The sequence below is a fragment of the Gymnoscopelus microlampas genome (genome assembly GCF_963454915.1).
Source record: "Gymnoscopelus microlampas genome assembly, chromosome: 19".
Taxonomy (NCBI): Eukaryota; Metazoa; Chordata; class Actinopteri; order Myctophiformes; family Myctophidae; genus Gymnoscopelus; species Gymnoscopelus microlampas.
In genome coordinates this window covers 7,628,403-7,645,950 of record NC_139956.1, presented here as the reverse complement: position 1 = coordinate 7,645,950, position 17,548 = coordinate 7,628,403, and the positions used below count along the sequence as shown (strand labels likewise).

Genomic DNA, 17,548 nt, shown 5'->3' with positions numbered 1-17,548 from the left:
ACTATCATAAACGATACAGAGCCTCCTCCCTGACAATATCGCAGAGACAGTTTGTTTATTTTTGGACCACAATTCTTATATGAGACGATTCTAAGATGACCCAATGTTATTCTCCATAGAGAAATTACTTAACGAACCAGGGGATGAACGAGTGACGTCAGAACTTCTGTACTCTATAAAGGCATGTTTCTACTGCATGTTCTAATGTTCTAAGGCATGTTTCTTCTGTTTCTACTAGGCAAAGGCCCAGATTTGTCAAGTCCATAAGAGGCATGGATTAAGCTTAGTCAAATGTGTCCTAAAAGTCCTACCATAATCAACTGGATAATATCAAAACAAATTTTGAACACTAATCAGTAATCACGTTTAAAGGGAGTATTTAACCAGTCAGTGTGTCAACCACATAATTCAGCATTGCACCTGTGTTGTAGCCTGGTAAACCCTCCCTCCGGAAATCTCATTTCCAGAAATCAAATGGAAATGAGATTTCCGGAGGGAGGGTTTACCAGTCTACCTGTGTTGTACTTGTATGTCACAAAATAGGTTTTCTGCTGCAGCTGATATAGAGGTACGGACAACTTTTGATTATTTAAATACTGGTCCACATCATCTAAACAACAAAAAAGGTGACCCTTTTGCCTTTGATCGGACAAGATAGTGTCATAATAACATAATTAGAAGCATACACACACGCACGCACGCACGCACGCACGCACACACACACACACACACACACACACACTCACAGTACAAACACAGGCTCGCCAAAATGTGTATCCAACTCAAATGACCAGGTCGTCAACCCAAAGTCCAGCAAAACATTCTAAAGTCCATCACAGTCATGGGGCTGGAATCAGCTGAGCTCATGCATGTACACACAAATGAATACATAATATGAAAAATTATGACTGCTTTCTAATGTCTTCCCCCTTGCTCTATTATACTGCATGATCGAATAAGGCAGAAGAAAATGCTTGAAACATAATCCAAAACAACATACAGTGAGTCCACCTGACAGGCTGTTCTGTGGAATGTGCGTTAAGTATGTCTCATTGTGTTAACTCTGTTTGGAATGCTGAATCAGCACAATTCAGGGTCACTCAGACATCACCCAGTGTTTACAAAGAGAGCCGCTCACAATTAAAGGCACACGCCTTCTGTGTGTTTGAACCATGTATGGTAAATATATCATATTTACTCTAAAGGCCAGTGGTACTCAAACTTTTTCATGTCAAGGACCCCCAAAATGACATGTATTTGGCGGACCCCCATCTCAAAATATGTTGTTCCAGGGACCCCCAGAAGCAAGATTTGAGTTACAAATATTTGCTTTAAAAATATATATATATACAAAGATTTGCTAAATGTTTCAAAAAAAAAATCAAAAATAGCAGATCTACAAGCTCATAGCACGGCACTCGGTGTCACTATGAACTTGTAGATCTGCTATTTTTGAATAGCCAAAGTATAAAGTATATAATTTTGCTGGGGACCCCCTGGTACCCCCAAGGTCCTTGGGGGACCCCCAGTTAAGCCTGGAACCAAGACATCCAGGCTGCTGGTGAATCATCACGACCAACCATAAAACATTTGATTCTGTGAAAAAAAAAATAATAATATTTAATGATCTGAAATGAAACTGAAATGATCCAATCACAGGCCAATCACAGCGCGTCTTTTCCGCGACTTGTCAGAATCTAGTTGAATAAAAACAATACAAAATAGATTCTGCCAAGTCTCGGAAAAGACACACTGTGAATTTGGCCAGCAGTCAGGAAGCTGCCCCCTCTAATAGACCCCTTAACAGACGACGTCACACTGATAATTGATAAGAACCAGTATGCGCGCGCAGGCCGGCACCAAATAAAACCCATTCTGTCATGTCTCGCTAGCTAGGACGCGCCTCACTAGCCAACACACAAGAGGAGGTTGAACGAACTGAAACCAGCGAAACCCTGAAACAATAAATATGTTGGGAATTGATTGCATGAAACAATCACCTGTGCGTCCCTGTTGTGTGCCTAACTTACTACTTATAGTTAGTGCAACCTGAATTGAATCATAGATAGGCCTATACATAGAAAGCTTCGTGTCTTTTAGTTCGTTTATTAATGACCGCTCCTCTCAATCTCCCGGTCTCAATCAAGTCATGTTACATCACATTGTGTGTCCCTATACATTTCAGTTACCTAATACCTGTTCCTGGTCATGTGACCTGGCTAACCAATACATGACATGTCCAGTCTCAATGTTGGTAAACAAATAATTGGTCCATTTGGACTCGGAGGAGTCGTCTACCTTTATGTATATGTGCCCTATGCATGGGGCATACATAGGCTATGCCCAAATGCCCATTCATTTATTTCATGCTGCGTCACTCCCCACATATACAGTCCCATGGCGGGAAGCAAGAATCGCTTTTTGCTCAGAGGATTTGTAAATGTAAAATAACACTCTAGAACCACCCACCACCACCCAGTAGAACCCCTCTGTTCAACGGAGCATGAAGGTAAGCATTAAGTTCACCACTAAAATAGCCTAAATAGACTTTTTAACACCCCCCAAACAATACCATTAATAATGAGGATAGACCATATAGGCCTACAGCTTCAAAACAAAACAAATGTTTTCTAGCTACTTGCCTGGAAACCAGAGAGTATCGGTTTAACAACAATAAAAAGCTAATTAAGCTTAATTGCACAGCCACTGTAAATTACAGTAATTACTGTAATGAAACCATGTTTCAGCCTTTTTGGCCTTGATAACGTTCTAGTTGAAATGTAACCTTGAAATATTATAGCCTACAGTATGTGGTTAAGTTCAAGCAGGCTTCATATCAAGGAATAATTGGCTTACAATAACTAAACCAGTGGTGTAAAGTAACTAGTTCATTTACTCAAGTAAAGTTTTGGTAGGTATTTTTACTTTACTGGAGCATTTCCAATTTTCTGTGCTTTTACTTCTACTCTACTACATCTCAGAGGCAAATATTGTACTTTTACTCCACTATAGTTAATTTGAACATTTTTGTTATTAGTTACTTTGTAGATTTAGAATGCCGGACTTTTACTTATAACAGAGTATTTCTTTCTACATTGCAGTTTTGATACTTTTACTTAAGTAAAACATTTGAGTACTTATCCACCACTAAACTAAACTCATAATTCTCAGTGTTGGTGGTTTCTAGTAATTGTTCAGAAAAGTGCTGTACAAGAAATTAACTTATTTGTTTTGTAGGCGGACTGGTGTCTAAAAAAAGAGCAAGACACTTGCTAGCAACATTATATAATGTGTTCATTGGTGGTACAGTATACTATGTACAGTTTAAGTCAGGGGTCTTCAATGTTTTCAGGGCAAAAAGGACCCCCTAGCTGAGAGAGAGAGATGAGGCAGGGAAGCCCCCTCCCCCTATATTGTATAAATTGTGTTTCAGATTAAAACATTTTTTTTTACTTGCTCTGCTCTTTTTTCCCTCTACACCTAAACCGCTTTGCCAAAAATAGCCGATCTACGAGCTATTTTTGGCTAAAGTTCTCCTCAGAAAAGGGATGCTAGAGTTCAAGTGGTTAATGTAAAAAAAAAATCCTATCATACAAAGATTTGGTGGCCCCCCCTGTAGTGACTCTGAGGACCCCCTAGGCGTTTCCCAACCTTTTTGGTGCCAAGGCACACCTGGCATAGCAAAAGGATCCCCAGGGCCAGGTGTGTGTGTGTGTGTGTGTGTGTGTGTGTGTGTGTGTGTGTGTGTGTGTGTGTGTGTGTGTGTGTGTGTGTGTGTGTGTGTGTGTGTGTGTGTGTGTGTGTGTGTGTGTGTGTCTCTCTCTCTCTCTCTCTCTCTCTCTCTCTCTCTCTCTCTCTCTCTCTCTCTCTCTCTCTCTCTCTCTCTCTCTCTCTCTCTCTCTCTCTCTCTCTCTCTCTCTCTCTCTCACACACACACACACTTCGGGACCCCTGGTTTAAGTTATAATATGTACTGCAGTGGTTCTCAAACCTTTTCATGTCAAGGACCCCCAAAATGATATGAATTTGGCCACGGACCCCCATCTCAAATATTTTGTTCCAAGGACCCCCAGAGGCAAATATTTGAGTTAAAAATGTTGTCTTAAAAAATATATGTATCCCAAGGTTTGCACAAATGTATGAAAGGTTAAAATTATTGTGGCGCTATATTAACACATTCTGCTGGGGACCCCCTGGAACTCCTTCAAGTACCCCTGGGGGTCCCCGGACCCCACTTAGAGAACCAATGATGTACTGTACATTGTATAATCTGTCTCATACTAGATACTTGGGTTGCTGCCTGGCTGTGGTGAAGTTGAAGGGGCCAGAGGCCTGAGGGGTCATCCTCCTAGGAAAGACCTCCATAACCTTGGGGAAATGGTGCTGATGATTCTGTCACAGTCATTGACAGACCTCTTCAACAACTTCTGGAGGTACGGGTGCATGAATGTATGAGTGTGTGTGTGTGTGTGTGTGTGTGTGTGTGTGTGTGTGTGTGTGTGTGTGTGTGTGTGTGTGTGTGTGTGTGTGTGTGTGTGTGTGTGTGTGTGTGTGTGTGTGCGTGCGCGTGCGTCCATGTGCGTTTGACTCTGATTGTCAGTGTGTTTGTTTGCATTCACGTCTGTCCATTTGTTGCAGAGTAGCCTCGTGTGTGCGTGTGTGTGTGTGTGTGTGTGTGTGTGTGTGTGTGTGTGTGTGTGTGTGTGTGTGTGTGTGTGTGTGTGTGTGTGTGTGTGTGTGTGTGTGTGTGTGTGTGTAGTCTAGGTTTATGAATGGTTGGATTTTCAGACCTTTGTGATGTTTCATTAACATACTGTACTGCATGTGTGTTCACCAGTGACGATAAAGTTGAACTTAAATGAAAATAAATGGAGTGCATAGGTATGTGCACATAGGTATTAATTGATCGCTACAGTACGTACCTAATTGTGTGTGTGTGTGTGTGTGTGTGTGTGTGTGTGTGTGTGTGTGTGTGTGTGTGTGTGTGTGTGTGTGTGTGTGTGTGTGTGTGTGTGTGTGTGTGTGTGTGTGTGTGTGTGTGTGTGTGTTGTGGCTCATGGTCCCTCTGGGTGGGTTTGGGTCTTGGTGGGGTGCATGTCAACACCAACATGTGACCCGCAGCGTTCTGTTACTGATGAACGGACCAGTAGGGCCCAGCAGGGGAGCACACTGCTGCTAGTGTTTCAAAACAACACTCTGTGTGTGTGTGTGTGTGTGTGTGTGTGTGCGTGCGTGTGTGTGTTGGTGCGCGGGGGGGGGGTTGCAATGTTCACAGCTTTCCAACTATTAGCTCAGCTATTAGCATCTTCGTCAGAGAGTGTATCCAAAATCCATGCCGCCTTGTTGACCCCCATATCTCTCACACACGCGCGCACGCACGCACGCACGCACGCACGCACGCACGCACGCACGCACGCACGCACGCACGCACACACTATATTGGGTGTGCGTCACCTATCTATGTCTCATTGCTCAGGCATCACTCTGTGGGAGGCCTGACATCATCATCTACTTCAAAAACACAACATAATCGATCTACATGATGCTGAACCACTTAACAACCCAATATACTTTGTTGACCGTGATCGCCCAGGGGCCTGTACTCGCTCGGCCCTCTCCTTTTTTCACTCCACACCAAATTTTCTTCGCAGGAAAATAGCCGATCATCTACAAGCTCTTGTGGGCTTGAAGATCGGTTATTTTCTCGGCTACTTCCTAACAGCCGCGTAGGCTGGAATACAATTTGACTGGGCCTGGCCAATGCTGTGTGGGCCACATGCGCGCTTGAAATGTTTTCATTAATTAATAATTAAACGACCATAAAACAACAGTAACAACACACTCTCCCAGCCTTTATGAGCACCATAATACTGTGTTGATAATCTACTGGTTCCGTGTCAACTTGTGACTTTGTCACTTGTAGCAAGTGAGCACGCACGCACGCACACACACACACACACACACACACACACACACACACACACACACACACACACACACACTGACAGACTCAACAGCTAGTCGCAAGTCACGTCACCTCTGTAATTTAATTCATGGGATCCAAGAACATTCTCCATTCTCTTCTGGACTGCTTCAGGACACCTGACTGAGTAGCCTATGCCTCCTACAGACTACAGTACTTAACAGATAGGTAAACATTTTCAAAAAGACATGTGAACATATCTTTTTGAACATTTTTACAATGTAACATCATTTTTTGTTGTTGAAAATAGCTGATATATACAATATTTACTATTTGAGCATGACACCATTGTGTGACAAAGTATAAGATGGGCTAAAGTCGTTAATTGATTAGTTGATATACTATATATATATATATATATATATATATATATATATATATATATATATATATATATATATATATACTATATATATATTCTTTTCTTCAAAAGCGCTTCTCAATTATTGTATTAATCTAAAAAGTAATGGATAGCATATGGTTTATAAAATCATCCATAGTTGCAGCCTTACCCTGAGTACATAATGGGATTTGGAGTCATTCTGACTTGCAATGTAATGACTGATTCTACAGTTTAAATCAGGGGTCTTCAACACGGGGTCCGGGACCCCTAGGGGGTCCTCAGAGCTACTATAGGGGGCCCGCCAAATCTTTGTGTGATAGGATTTAGTTTTTTTTACATTAACCACTTGAACCCTAACATTCCTTTTCTGAGGGGAACATTAGCCAAAAATAGCAGATCTACAAGCTTGTAGAGCTAGGGGGTCCTTGGCCTGAAAACGTTGAAGACCCCTGGTTTAAATAAAAGACAAACAAAAACACAATCCTAACATCAATTCAGTACACATTCTCTGAAATGATTGATTATTAAAAAGCCTGATGCTGCATGAGATGGTCTGATCAGTGTGTTATAGATATGAATCAGGTCTTCCACAAGGAGGCCATTTATTGTCACAGTGACAAGAAATCTTGACTCACTGTCTACAGTGAGAAAATGCAAACGCTTGGAGGCTTCTTTTTACAGCCTCCTCCATCTGAACATCCCTCTAAAGTCTAAACTAACTGTCTAGGTAATAACCTACAGACAGGCATGTTGTTCTTGTTACAACAGGAACAACCTGTCCATTGAGGATCATCACAGTGGGAGTGGTTGGGAAATGGTGTAAAGTAACTCCAATTTTCAATACTTTTACTTCTACTCCACTAAAAGTCAAATATTGTACTTTTACTCCACTACAATGTTTTGAAAACTTTATTCACTAGTTACTTTGCATATATTAATTATTATATTATAAAACATACTTTAACCACTTTAGGCCTATTTTATACATATGCTATTTGAAAATAGCCGATCTACAAGCTCACAACGCGTCGCATCGTGACTCGTTGTGAGCTTGTAGATCTGCTATTTTCAAACATTGCTTTTACTTTTGGTACTTTAAGTATATTTTGATGCCAATACTTTTGTACTTTTACTCAAGTAACATTTTGAACGCAGACCTTTTACTTGTAACAGAGCATTTTTTATATTGTGGTATTGCTACTTTTACTTAAGTAAAATATCTGAGTACTTCTTCCACCACTGATCTAATGTATCTCAAACAGGACATATTTATGTAACAGGAGGAATGGGTAGCGTGGAACAGCGCCTCCTTGTGGAACCCCTGATGTCACATGTGTGGTCCTGAGGATGTTTTTTCTTTTTAACTCTTGGTAGCACTTTTTGATTGGTTCACTATGGATCACCCTTAAAAAAGAAAAAACGCATCCTGTGTATTGGTAAACGGCACTGCTCTGTGTGTAGATCATTGGTTCTCACAGTGGGGTCCGGGGACCCCCAGGGGTCCTTGAGGGAGTTCCAGGGGGTCCCCAGCTAAATGGTAGATAGTTAGGAACCAAATGGACCCTTATGGGTCTGTAACTCTCAGAGTTAAATTAACATTGAGTTTTACAATAATAAATTGGGGTCCCAGAGATAGAAATGCCATTAAATAAGGGTCCGTAGCCTAATGCATGTCAAACTGGGGGTCCTTGAAATTAAAATGGTTGAGAATCACTGCTAGAGCCTTAAACATCTTCTCTTGGGGGGTCCCTGGCATATATTTTCAAATGGGGGTCCGCGGGCTAATAAGTGTCAATTTGGGGGTCCTTGACATGAAAGAGTTTGAGAACCACTGGTGTAGATTATTGCGTGTATGTGTGTACTGTATATTACAGAGATAGGGGATGAGCATGTGTGCATTAATTCTGGAGAACCTACAGTGTGTGTGTGCATGCTCTATAGTTGTATGTATTTGACTGTGGGCAATGTACATGCATGCTAGTGTTTGGCATTGTTCTATTGTATAATTATTATAGTGTATATATACACAGTACACACATGAAGTCTGGAGTGAAATTAAGCCTTTTGGGGTTGTTTGTACACTCTCAGATTCAGGAGCACTTCATTCACCCATTATCAACCTGTCTTTGTTTAATTGGTCCTCTCTAATGTTCATTATAAGAAGGCACAATCTTTTTTTATTATGAACTGAATTGATTTGTCTGATTAACATAACATTAAGCCCTATTTAATACTTAATTGTACAAAAGTTTTGCACAAAAGTAGCAATATTATATTATTTTTCTTATATTATTTCTTTTTCTTTTTCTTTATTGAATATGCCTTCCGTATGGCTGCAACTAATCATTATATGTAAATGTAAAAACTGTGAGCACTTTTTCCACCACTGATGGTTAGCCATATACCTCAGACTTGGCTCTCATGTGATGCTGTGTTTTCACACAAATCTGTGTGATCTTTTGAGGTGGCAGCCCTCCCTCTAGTGGTGCATTTAGAGAATTACGTTTTCTGTCTCGCTTGCTTTGAAAACTCAAGGATACAAGTTGAGTATTTAACTATATAGCAGCCGGGCTGCACTGGAGGAGAGTATATTATTTGCAACCTTAAAACGTTGCTTGTCAACCTGTGTTTTGTAGCACGCTCCATCAGTTTAATATCCATTGGTGATGTGCACCATTTCAATACAAGACAGGCAAATCATTTGCATCTCCCAAAATTCTGTACTGGTGTCAAAGTACAGGAGGGCTCAGCTATGGAACAGCCATATTGAGATCTCATCCAAGGCTGCTTTACTAAATCATTTTAAATATAAGCTAAAAACCATTTGATGAATCCAATTTAACAATTCACAGAGACTTCCACTCTTACACCCACAAACACTTGCACCTACACCCTTTTCTACTAATATTTATTTTTCTCTGTCATTCATACTGTGTATCTATTGTTATATTTGTATTTATGTTGCCAAATAATGTATGTTTTTTTTTTTATTACTTTATATTTCTTGTTGTTAAGTGAGATGAGATTAACTTTATAAACCCCACAGGGTTTCCTAAATCTCACCTGCACATCCCAACCCAATATTATGCTGTTGTTACAAATTTGTTATAAATATAAATAAATATATATATTTTTTTTAAATCCATAATTTCCCTAGCCTCAAGCTGGTGTCAAATACTTTAAAGTTATTTAATCTAATTGCAACTTTAACTTTTAATCTCACCACAGTGCTTAAACATCATGATTAAGCATAGCTTCACATGACAAACGCTTTGGACATAGTATTTATTTCAGTCTTAAAAGTTTATAACAACTTCTGGATAACATGACATGGAAAAAACTAAAACAAAACAAACAGAAAAATAAAAATAAAAACAAGATTTTCTTTTTTTGAAAATTAATACACATTTATTTTCTTAAATCGCACCCCAGGTTGACAAAAATGATAATTCATAAAAGCAAGTTTTTGAAAAACAAAACAAAAACATCACAGGGACATACATTAATCTCCCTCCCCCCTCGGCAGCTTACGAACGAAGACTTACAGTACATCAAAAAAAGTTATGAACGCAACTCGTCTTAAAAACATCAGGAAACCACAAGAAACCGGATTTAAATGCAGGTGTAGCAAACCTCAAGACCGGCCCTACAGGAAGAAGTGTGAACACTTGTGTGTGGTTATTAAAATGTGTACCAATTAATACACATTAGTGCTGGAAATGGATTGGAAGTCGGGGTGCGAATATAGGGAGCTTGTGGCGAAGAACTCCCTCCCCCCCTAAAATCAAGGCACCCCCCATTTTATCATAGCAAAGCCCAGCACCGCGAAATGTTCTAAAACAAAACAAATCAAAATATTGGGGTCCCTCTCCTCAAGGAATTAAGGTTTTCAACTATAACCCTCGTCTCGCATGAATAATCGCCATTTTTGTTCAGCTCAACAACGATTATCGCTAGAAAAACATTTGAATACAAAAAGGTTTAAGTGATTGATGTTGTAAATATCATACAATAATGTTACGTCTCAGGGTAAAAAAACAAACGTCATGTCTCTGTATGTGCTCAGTAGTTAACGTGTTTGTGTTTCGCAGAATGACCTTTGTTGACCTTTGTCAGGTAGTAAATGACCTATCTCCCCCTGCAGCCAAATAGCTTCTAAAACCATTTTTCCTTTTTCTCCCCCCAAATATATATTTTTATTTTATATTTATATAAAATACTGTTTCATTCATAGAAAGCCTTACTTTGTACAATATCTGAGTGAAGGAGTGTCGTGTCGTGTGTGTGTGTGTGTGTGTGTGTGTGTGTGTGTGTGTGTGTGTGTGTGTGTGTGTGTGTGTGTGTGTGTGTGTGTGTGTGTGTGTGTGTGTGTGTGTGTGTGTGTGCGCGCGTGTATGCACGCGTGTGCACGAATAAGTGAGCGAGCAAGCTAAAAAGAAAACCCGGAAAACTTTCTTTTTATAACAAATAAGCTGTTACCGATTTCATGACCTAATACACTAAAAAAAAGGTGTTTTACACAATATACACATTTCATTACTTACAAAGAGAGAGAGAGAGAGAGAGAGAGACAGAGAGAGAGAGGCCTATCATTTGAAGGCTCGGGCTACAGCAGGGTTAGTACCACCGAATGAAACATCGAGAAATAAAACAAGTGACAGAATAAGGAAGCTTGATTTATACTTTGCTCTACGACGGTGCGGTGTTCCGAAAATAGCCGTGCGACACGCTGTTAGCTTGTAGGTATGCTATCTTTGCCACGCGACACCGACGCATAAGAGGCAGTGTCCACAGAAAGTGTTTTTCTAAAAGTCAAACTTTTAGAGGGGCACCGGGTCATTTTGATCCTCCTGAGCCGGTCATCTTATACGAGCCGACCGTGAATCGTTACCACAACCATGAGAACTCCCTGTTAACGTTCTTTCAGCTAAGCTAATTTGTGCTAATAACACAGATGACGGGAATGTTCGAGCACAGCGGGCGTTTGAACGTTGTGGGCACTGGGGCATCAGTAAATGCCGCGTGCGAGCGCTCTGAACATGATTAACCAAAGCGCTTATCCGCTCAAAAAAAAAAGTATTTCTATGGACACGGCCCCTGATGTAGGCTTGACGGAGAAAGTGAGAGAAGAAAAAGAGTTGGTGAATTAAAATCCTATAAAAAAAGAGAGAGAGAGAGCGAGAGAGGCAGTCTTACTAAGGGAAGCTCATCGTCAGTGCATCTCTTTTTCTTGGATGTTCCGAAGTCAAAGTGCCGATTTGGTAACCGTGGAGACCATCCACTCCTTAGTAAAAATGAAACAAAGAAAAACAGGGGGGGGGAAAAAACAAAACAAAAAAAGAAGGAGAAAAAATAAAACCCCAGAGGGAGCAACTCCTCTCTAGAAATGCATGTACCACATTATTTTTCCGCAGCTAGCGCATCAAAACCAAATCTCGAGGAGAACAATTCTCTACTGGGAGAGAAGACTAGAAAGAATGGAGGGAAACAAAAACATTAACTTTTTGTTGTCACATCCACCATGGCACCATTTTTTGTGTGGTTCTTGTTTTTTTTCTCATTTTGAGGTACTTCTTTTTAGAAAAAGAAAAAAAGACGACTAAATATAAAGATTCACTGACGTCAGTTTTGTCTTGTGTTTTCTTTTTTTTTGTGCTGTGTCGCACAGTAGCACCATTAAATTCAGTTGTAGTTTTCTTATTTTTTGTCTTTTTTTGCCTTTTCTTTTTTTTTTTTTTACTTTTCCGGAAGACACATCACGTCGGAATTCCAACACATCACGGCGACGACACCATCTGCCGTCCTCCTCCTCCTCCTCCTCGTCCCCCTATCATCCAATGATCTCTTGTTGTTGGTGGGCTTGGCAGTCGTTTCCCCGGCAACGTTATAGCTAGCTTGGCTTGCGTTTGCCGTGCCGTTACGTTCTCTTCATGCAGACGACGCAGCGGCTCACACGCGTCCGCAGGTTACCCGCCTTCAGAGTCTCTGACTGGGGTCTCCTGTAGGGGGGGGGGGGGGGGGGGGGGGTGTGATGAGGTATGGGAAGAGTGCCTATAGGTTCACTAAGGAACGCCTAATGTCCAAACAACCGATGAGGAAATTGCAGTGGTGGTGGAAGTAATGGCAATACCACGATGTAGAATTAAAATAAATTAAAACAAATGAATAAATAAGGTTGGGGGCTTATTTTTTTAATGACTTTTAAGTGCTGCTGGGTAGCGTAACATGTAATAATACTTCATAAACGGTCACTTAAAGGGATAGTTCACCCAAAATATATATTTTTTTTATGGATTAGTCACCCCATGGAGACTTGAATTCATGGATATTCTTTAGTTTTTGTCGCATTCCTACGCCAATAATTTGATGATCAGCGGACCGGTAGGCAGCGGTTCCGGTAGAAGACACAAAGGAGACACTTTGTGTCTCCGACCGGAACCGCTGCCGGTCATCAAATTATTGAGTTCAATCTTTAATCCCTTTAACCTGTAATAATACATCATAAATGGTCACTTAATGTATGCTTTGTACTCATAATTTAATTCATTACAGTGACTTTTCCAGTTGGATCAAAGCATGCTGGCCTACCTGAACATCTCGTTTTGGTCTACGGTGGCCAGCCAGAAGCTGTAGGAGTTGCCGTAGTAGTTGCACGTCCCCCGGCCGTGGCACTCGATGAACGGAGCGCTGCGGAACTCCTCCAGACAAGAGCCGGGAGAGGCCAGAGCCTGGCCTGAGCCCTCCGCTCCTGCACTGGTGTGCTATAAGGGGAGAACAACCACATAGGGGTTAAGACCGGTACGGTAGGTTCTAAAAGGACCCAGAGGGTCCTTGAGGGGGGTCCCCAGCAAAATTAGTTAATATAGCGTCACGATCATTTGAACCACTTTAACCATGTGTCATACTTTGGTTATTCAAAAATAGCAGATATACAAGGTCATATCACAGCACAAAGTGACGCGATATGACTTGTAGATCTGCTATTTTTGAAAAGAAAAAAAACAAAATGTGTGCAAATCTTTGAATATATATATTTTTAAGCGAACATTTTTTTAAACTAAAATCAAATCAGGAACCAGGCTATGGTTAATTGTTTTATGTAATTAATGCTGTAATTAATTATTTATGAATGCAATAAGAATATTAAGTGTGTGTGTACCATCATGAAGGAGTATCCTATCCACAGGGCCTCCCAGTAGGCGGGACAAGCGGGGATCTGAATGGTCTGACTGTGGACCGCAATGACCATGGCCGGAGCCTCACACACTGCACACCTAGACAGACACACACACACACACACACACACACAAGCACGCACACACGTACAAATTAATCACCGTTTCTTCATTTAACCCGTTAAGACCTGAGATATTTGTGTAAAAAAAAAAGAAAAATTCAAACACTTTCAAGATTTTTCATAAATGTTAAAAAATAGCAGCTAAAATGACACAGACACTTTCCTTCTTTTAATGGGTTAACCTGTGCCCCTCTTATCTTTCCTTCAATCCCTCACCCCCTCCATCCAACCTTCCACCCCTCTATCTCGCGCTCTCTCCATCCTCTCGCTCCCTTACCTGCCGATGAAGGGTTTGATGGCCTCCCCGCTGATGGGAGCCATGGCCATGGGCATGGGCTCAGGAGTGGACAGCCAATAGGAGTAGTCGTTACGGGAGGCGAAGTTACACACGTTGTTGATGTTGCAGAACATGAAGGGCATGGTGCTGAACCGACGCAGACAGCTGCCCGCCGTTCCTGAGGAAGTGAGAGAGAGAGAGAGAGGGAAATATGAGCAATGAAATCTAGGCCTGTCACAATTATTAATCATAATCGCCAATTATTTGAGATACTCGCAATTATTCTTGCATAATCATCAATCGTTTCCATGTTGAAAAATGTTTTGACATTTTCAAACATTTTCCAAAAATAGCAGAAATAGCAGATCAACAAGCTTACAACACGGCAAGCTTGCGGATCAACTATAGTTTTTTTTAAGTATAAAATGATTAAATATGTATTAAGTAATTTCGCATTCTTTGTCATATCTGCCCTGTGCAATTTGTGAAGTAAAAGTACTAAGCACGAAAATTGGAATTACTAGTAAAGTAAAAAGGTACTCAAAATTGTACTTAAAGTACAGTACTTAAGTACATTATTTTACTTACTTACTTTACTTAATTACTTTCCACCACTGATCTAGTATATCAGTATCGTATCGTATGATCTTACCCAGGTCCTGTCCATGAGCTCGCTCGTTGCCCTGCACGTAGAGCAGGGAGTATCCGTCGTAGATCAGGCTGGTCCCGTCGGGGCAGAAGGGCACGTCCGATCCCTGGCTGTGCCTGGTGATGAGGAAGCCGTGGGCCGTGGAGGCGGTCCCCGGAAGACCCGGGGGTCCCTGAAGACCGTCCGAACCTGGGGGCCCGGGGTAGCCACGCGTGCCTGGTGGTTTGGTCACCAAAGATGAGAGTGAGGTTATAATATGAATGTTAATGAACCACTTTCAACCCGTTATCCTTATTTTGGGCATGTCATTGTGAGCTAAGATTAACCACATTCAGACCGGGAACGCATCTGTGTAAGCACTTTATCCATGTTTTTATACTTTGGCTATTCAAAAATAGCAGATATACAAGCTCATTTTTTGAAAAATCTCTAACATTTTCTGAACATTTTTGAATATATATATATATTTTTGGAAACTTCTTTTTTTAACTGAAATCTTTGCTTCTGGGGGGTCCCTGGAACAAAACATTTTGAGATGGGGGTCGGCAGCCAAATACATATAATTTTGGGTGGTCCTTGACATGAAAACGTTTGAGAACCGCTGGTTTTCAGAAAACTGTTGTAGAATCGGACCCTCAGGTCTTAATGGGTTAAAAAAATAGAAAGAAAATAGCAAAAATAGCAGATCTACAAGCTCACAACGTGTTGCGACACGTTGTGAGCTTGTAGATAGGCTATTTATATAAACCCACTGGTCTGTTCAGCTACTGAATCGACCCGATTGAGGGTAACTTGGGGGGGGGGGGGGGGGGGGGGACACAATCTACAGTACAGCGGTATCAGTGGGTCAACTCACCCGATTGCCCAGCGGGTCCAGAGTCTCCCTTCCTGCCGGGGGGTCCGCTGAATCCTGGGGGTCCCTCCGTACCTGGGTCTCCAGGGCCGCCTGATGGACCTATATATAGGATCAAAAACGAGGAGTGAGTAGACTGAAGGAGCATAATGTACCGTAATGTCTCCCATTGGTTGTTATCTGTGCGTTTGTATGACTTTTATTTCATTCCACACATGACATCAGTGTTGCGTCACCAACCTGGAGAGCCCTCGCGTCCGGGACCGCCCGGACCTCCTCTGCTACCGGGGAGACCCGGCATACCTGGGGGTCCCCTCTCTCCTTTCACCACGATGGGGGCGGCGGCAACGCCGGGGTCACCGGGCATACCTGGAGGTCAAAGATGACAGAAAGAAAGTGTTAACCCATTAAGACCTGGAACTGTGTCATTTTTAGATTTGAGCTAAAAAGCATTATTTTACACTTTGGGCTATTCAAAAATAGCAGATATACAAGCTCGTAGCGCGGCACCGAGAGCCGTGCTACGAGCTTGTAGATCTGCTATTTTTGAAAAATCGTGAAAATGTGTGCACATCTTCTGAATATATATATTTTTAAAGCGAACATTTTTAACTCAAATCGTTGCTTCTGGGGGTCCCTGGAACAAAATATTTTGATGGGGCTCCGTGGCCAAATACATATAATGTTGGGGGTCCCTGACATGAAAAAGATTGAGCACCACTGATATAGAAACATACGTTTTTCAGAAAACTGTTGAGATTTAGGAGACATGTAGAATCGGCTTCAGGTCTCAATGGGTTAAAAGAGATAATTAAGTATCTGTTTCAAATATGTATATATGTGTGTGTGTGTATATGTATATATATATATATATATATATATATATATATATATATATATATATATTCAAATATGAATATTTTGTTGGCGTACCCATAGGTCCGGCATCACCAGGATCACCGTGTTGACCAGGAGAACCAGGAACTCCAGAATCTCCCTTTTGTCCTGAAACACAAACACGACATGGAAAGGTTTACTTTCAAACTCCCCCAACAGGTGAGTGATACTGTATGCTGCATTGACCACATGAACCCGAGCGTCTGTTCTGGGGCAAACGTTTGGCCAAGATGATAATACCACTACTGCTGCTACTACAGTACATCCACTACCACTATTGATGATTACTATTGATACCACTAGAATTTGCTATTGCTACTACAAATAGTATGACTTCAATAATTTCACTATGTCCACAATCTTTTTATATCAACGAGGCAACTTCGCTGGTACCTATTCCTTTTTAAATGTGTTCACTGTAACTGTCCTTCTTACTTGAAACAGTCTCTGGAACCATATACATCACTGTACCCACTTAGACATACGCAACATCCCCATTTCACTGTTCCCAAAAGAATATTATCTGAAGTTGGACGCAGGTCATTCCACTACAAAGCTCCATTTGACTGGAACAATATTCCTCTTTCTCTCAGATCTGTTACCTCCCTTGGCCGCTTCAGGGCTTCCTTGTATTCACATCTCGAAACTGCCTGTTCATGCTGTTAATACTGCTTGTACTTCATGTTTTACAGTACGTATGTGCATAGGACCCGCTCTAAAATGAGATGCTGCATCTCAATAAATTCTGACCAAAATCGAAGTTTGTGTACTGTGTTAATAGCTGTGCTTTGCAAGTGTTTTATTCGTTTTTGTAGTTTTAGTTTACAAAATTATGTTGTGTTTGCACCTAGAAACAACTGAAAATACTTTTTTTTCAGACAGGGTATTGAAATAGGATTTTGGACATTGATATTATCGGGAACTGACCTGGGAATCCGGGAACGCCAGGCAGTCCACCGTCTCCCTTCAGACCTTGAGGACCGGGAGTTCCAGCACCGCCCTATAGCAGGTCACATGACACGGGGTCAGAGGTCAGCGCAGTCACATGACCAATAGTGTTGAATGGATTGTGTTTTCAAAACTCAAGGTTAGAAGCCCTTTTGGTCGCCATCACAACTCAGTCCAACAGTAATGTTACTGTATATTCTGAATAGTATTATTTATTTATTATAGTGGATTTATAGATAAAAAAATGCATCATTCTTTTTTTAGTTTCATCACTTCCAATTTCAAAGGTTTATCCTGTGTC

At 41.1% G+C, this 17,548-nt stretch overlaps 1 protein-coding gene across 1 annotated transcript in view; it reads right to left on the bottom strand.

Moving 5' to 3' along the window:
* Positions 1–9,597: 9,597 nt before the first annotated feature.
* col4a5 (collagen, type IV, alpha 5 (Alport syndrome)) overlaps positions 9,598–17,548 on the bottom strand; it is an 82,756-nt gene continuing 74,805 nt past the window's right edge. Inside the window, exons 42-50 of the mRNA XM_084042467.1 lie at positions 17,227–17,299; positions 16,336–16,407; positions 15,643–15,771; positions 15,406–15,504; positions 14,553–14,765; positions 13,901–14,078; positions 13,486–13,600; positions 12,915–13,087; positions 9,598–12,325 (exon numbers count right to left, since the gene is read on the bottom strand). Of these exons, the coding sequence (XP_083898593.1) occupies positions 12,244–12,325; positions 12,915–13,087; positions 13,486–13,600; positions 13,901–14,078; positions 14,553–14,765; positions 15,406–15,504; positions 15,643–15,771; positions 16,336–16,407; positions 17,227–17,299 (1,134 nt within the window). The 3' untranslated portion in view covers positions 9,598–12,243. The remainder of the gene's footprint in view (positions 12,326–12,914; positions 13,088–13,485; positions 13,601–13,900; positions 14,079–14,552; positions 14,766–15,405; positions 15,505–15,642; positions 15,772–16,335; positions 16,408–17,226; positions 17,300–17,548) is intronic.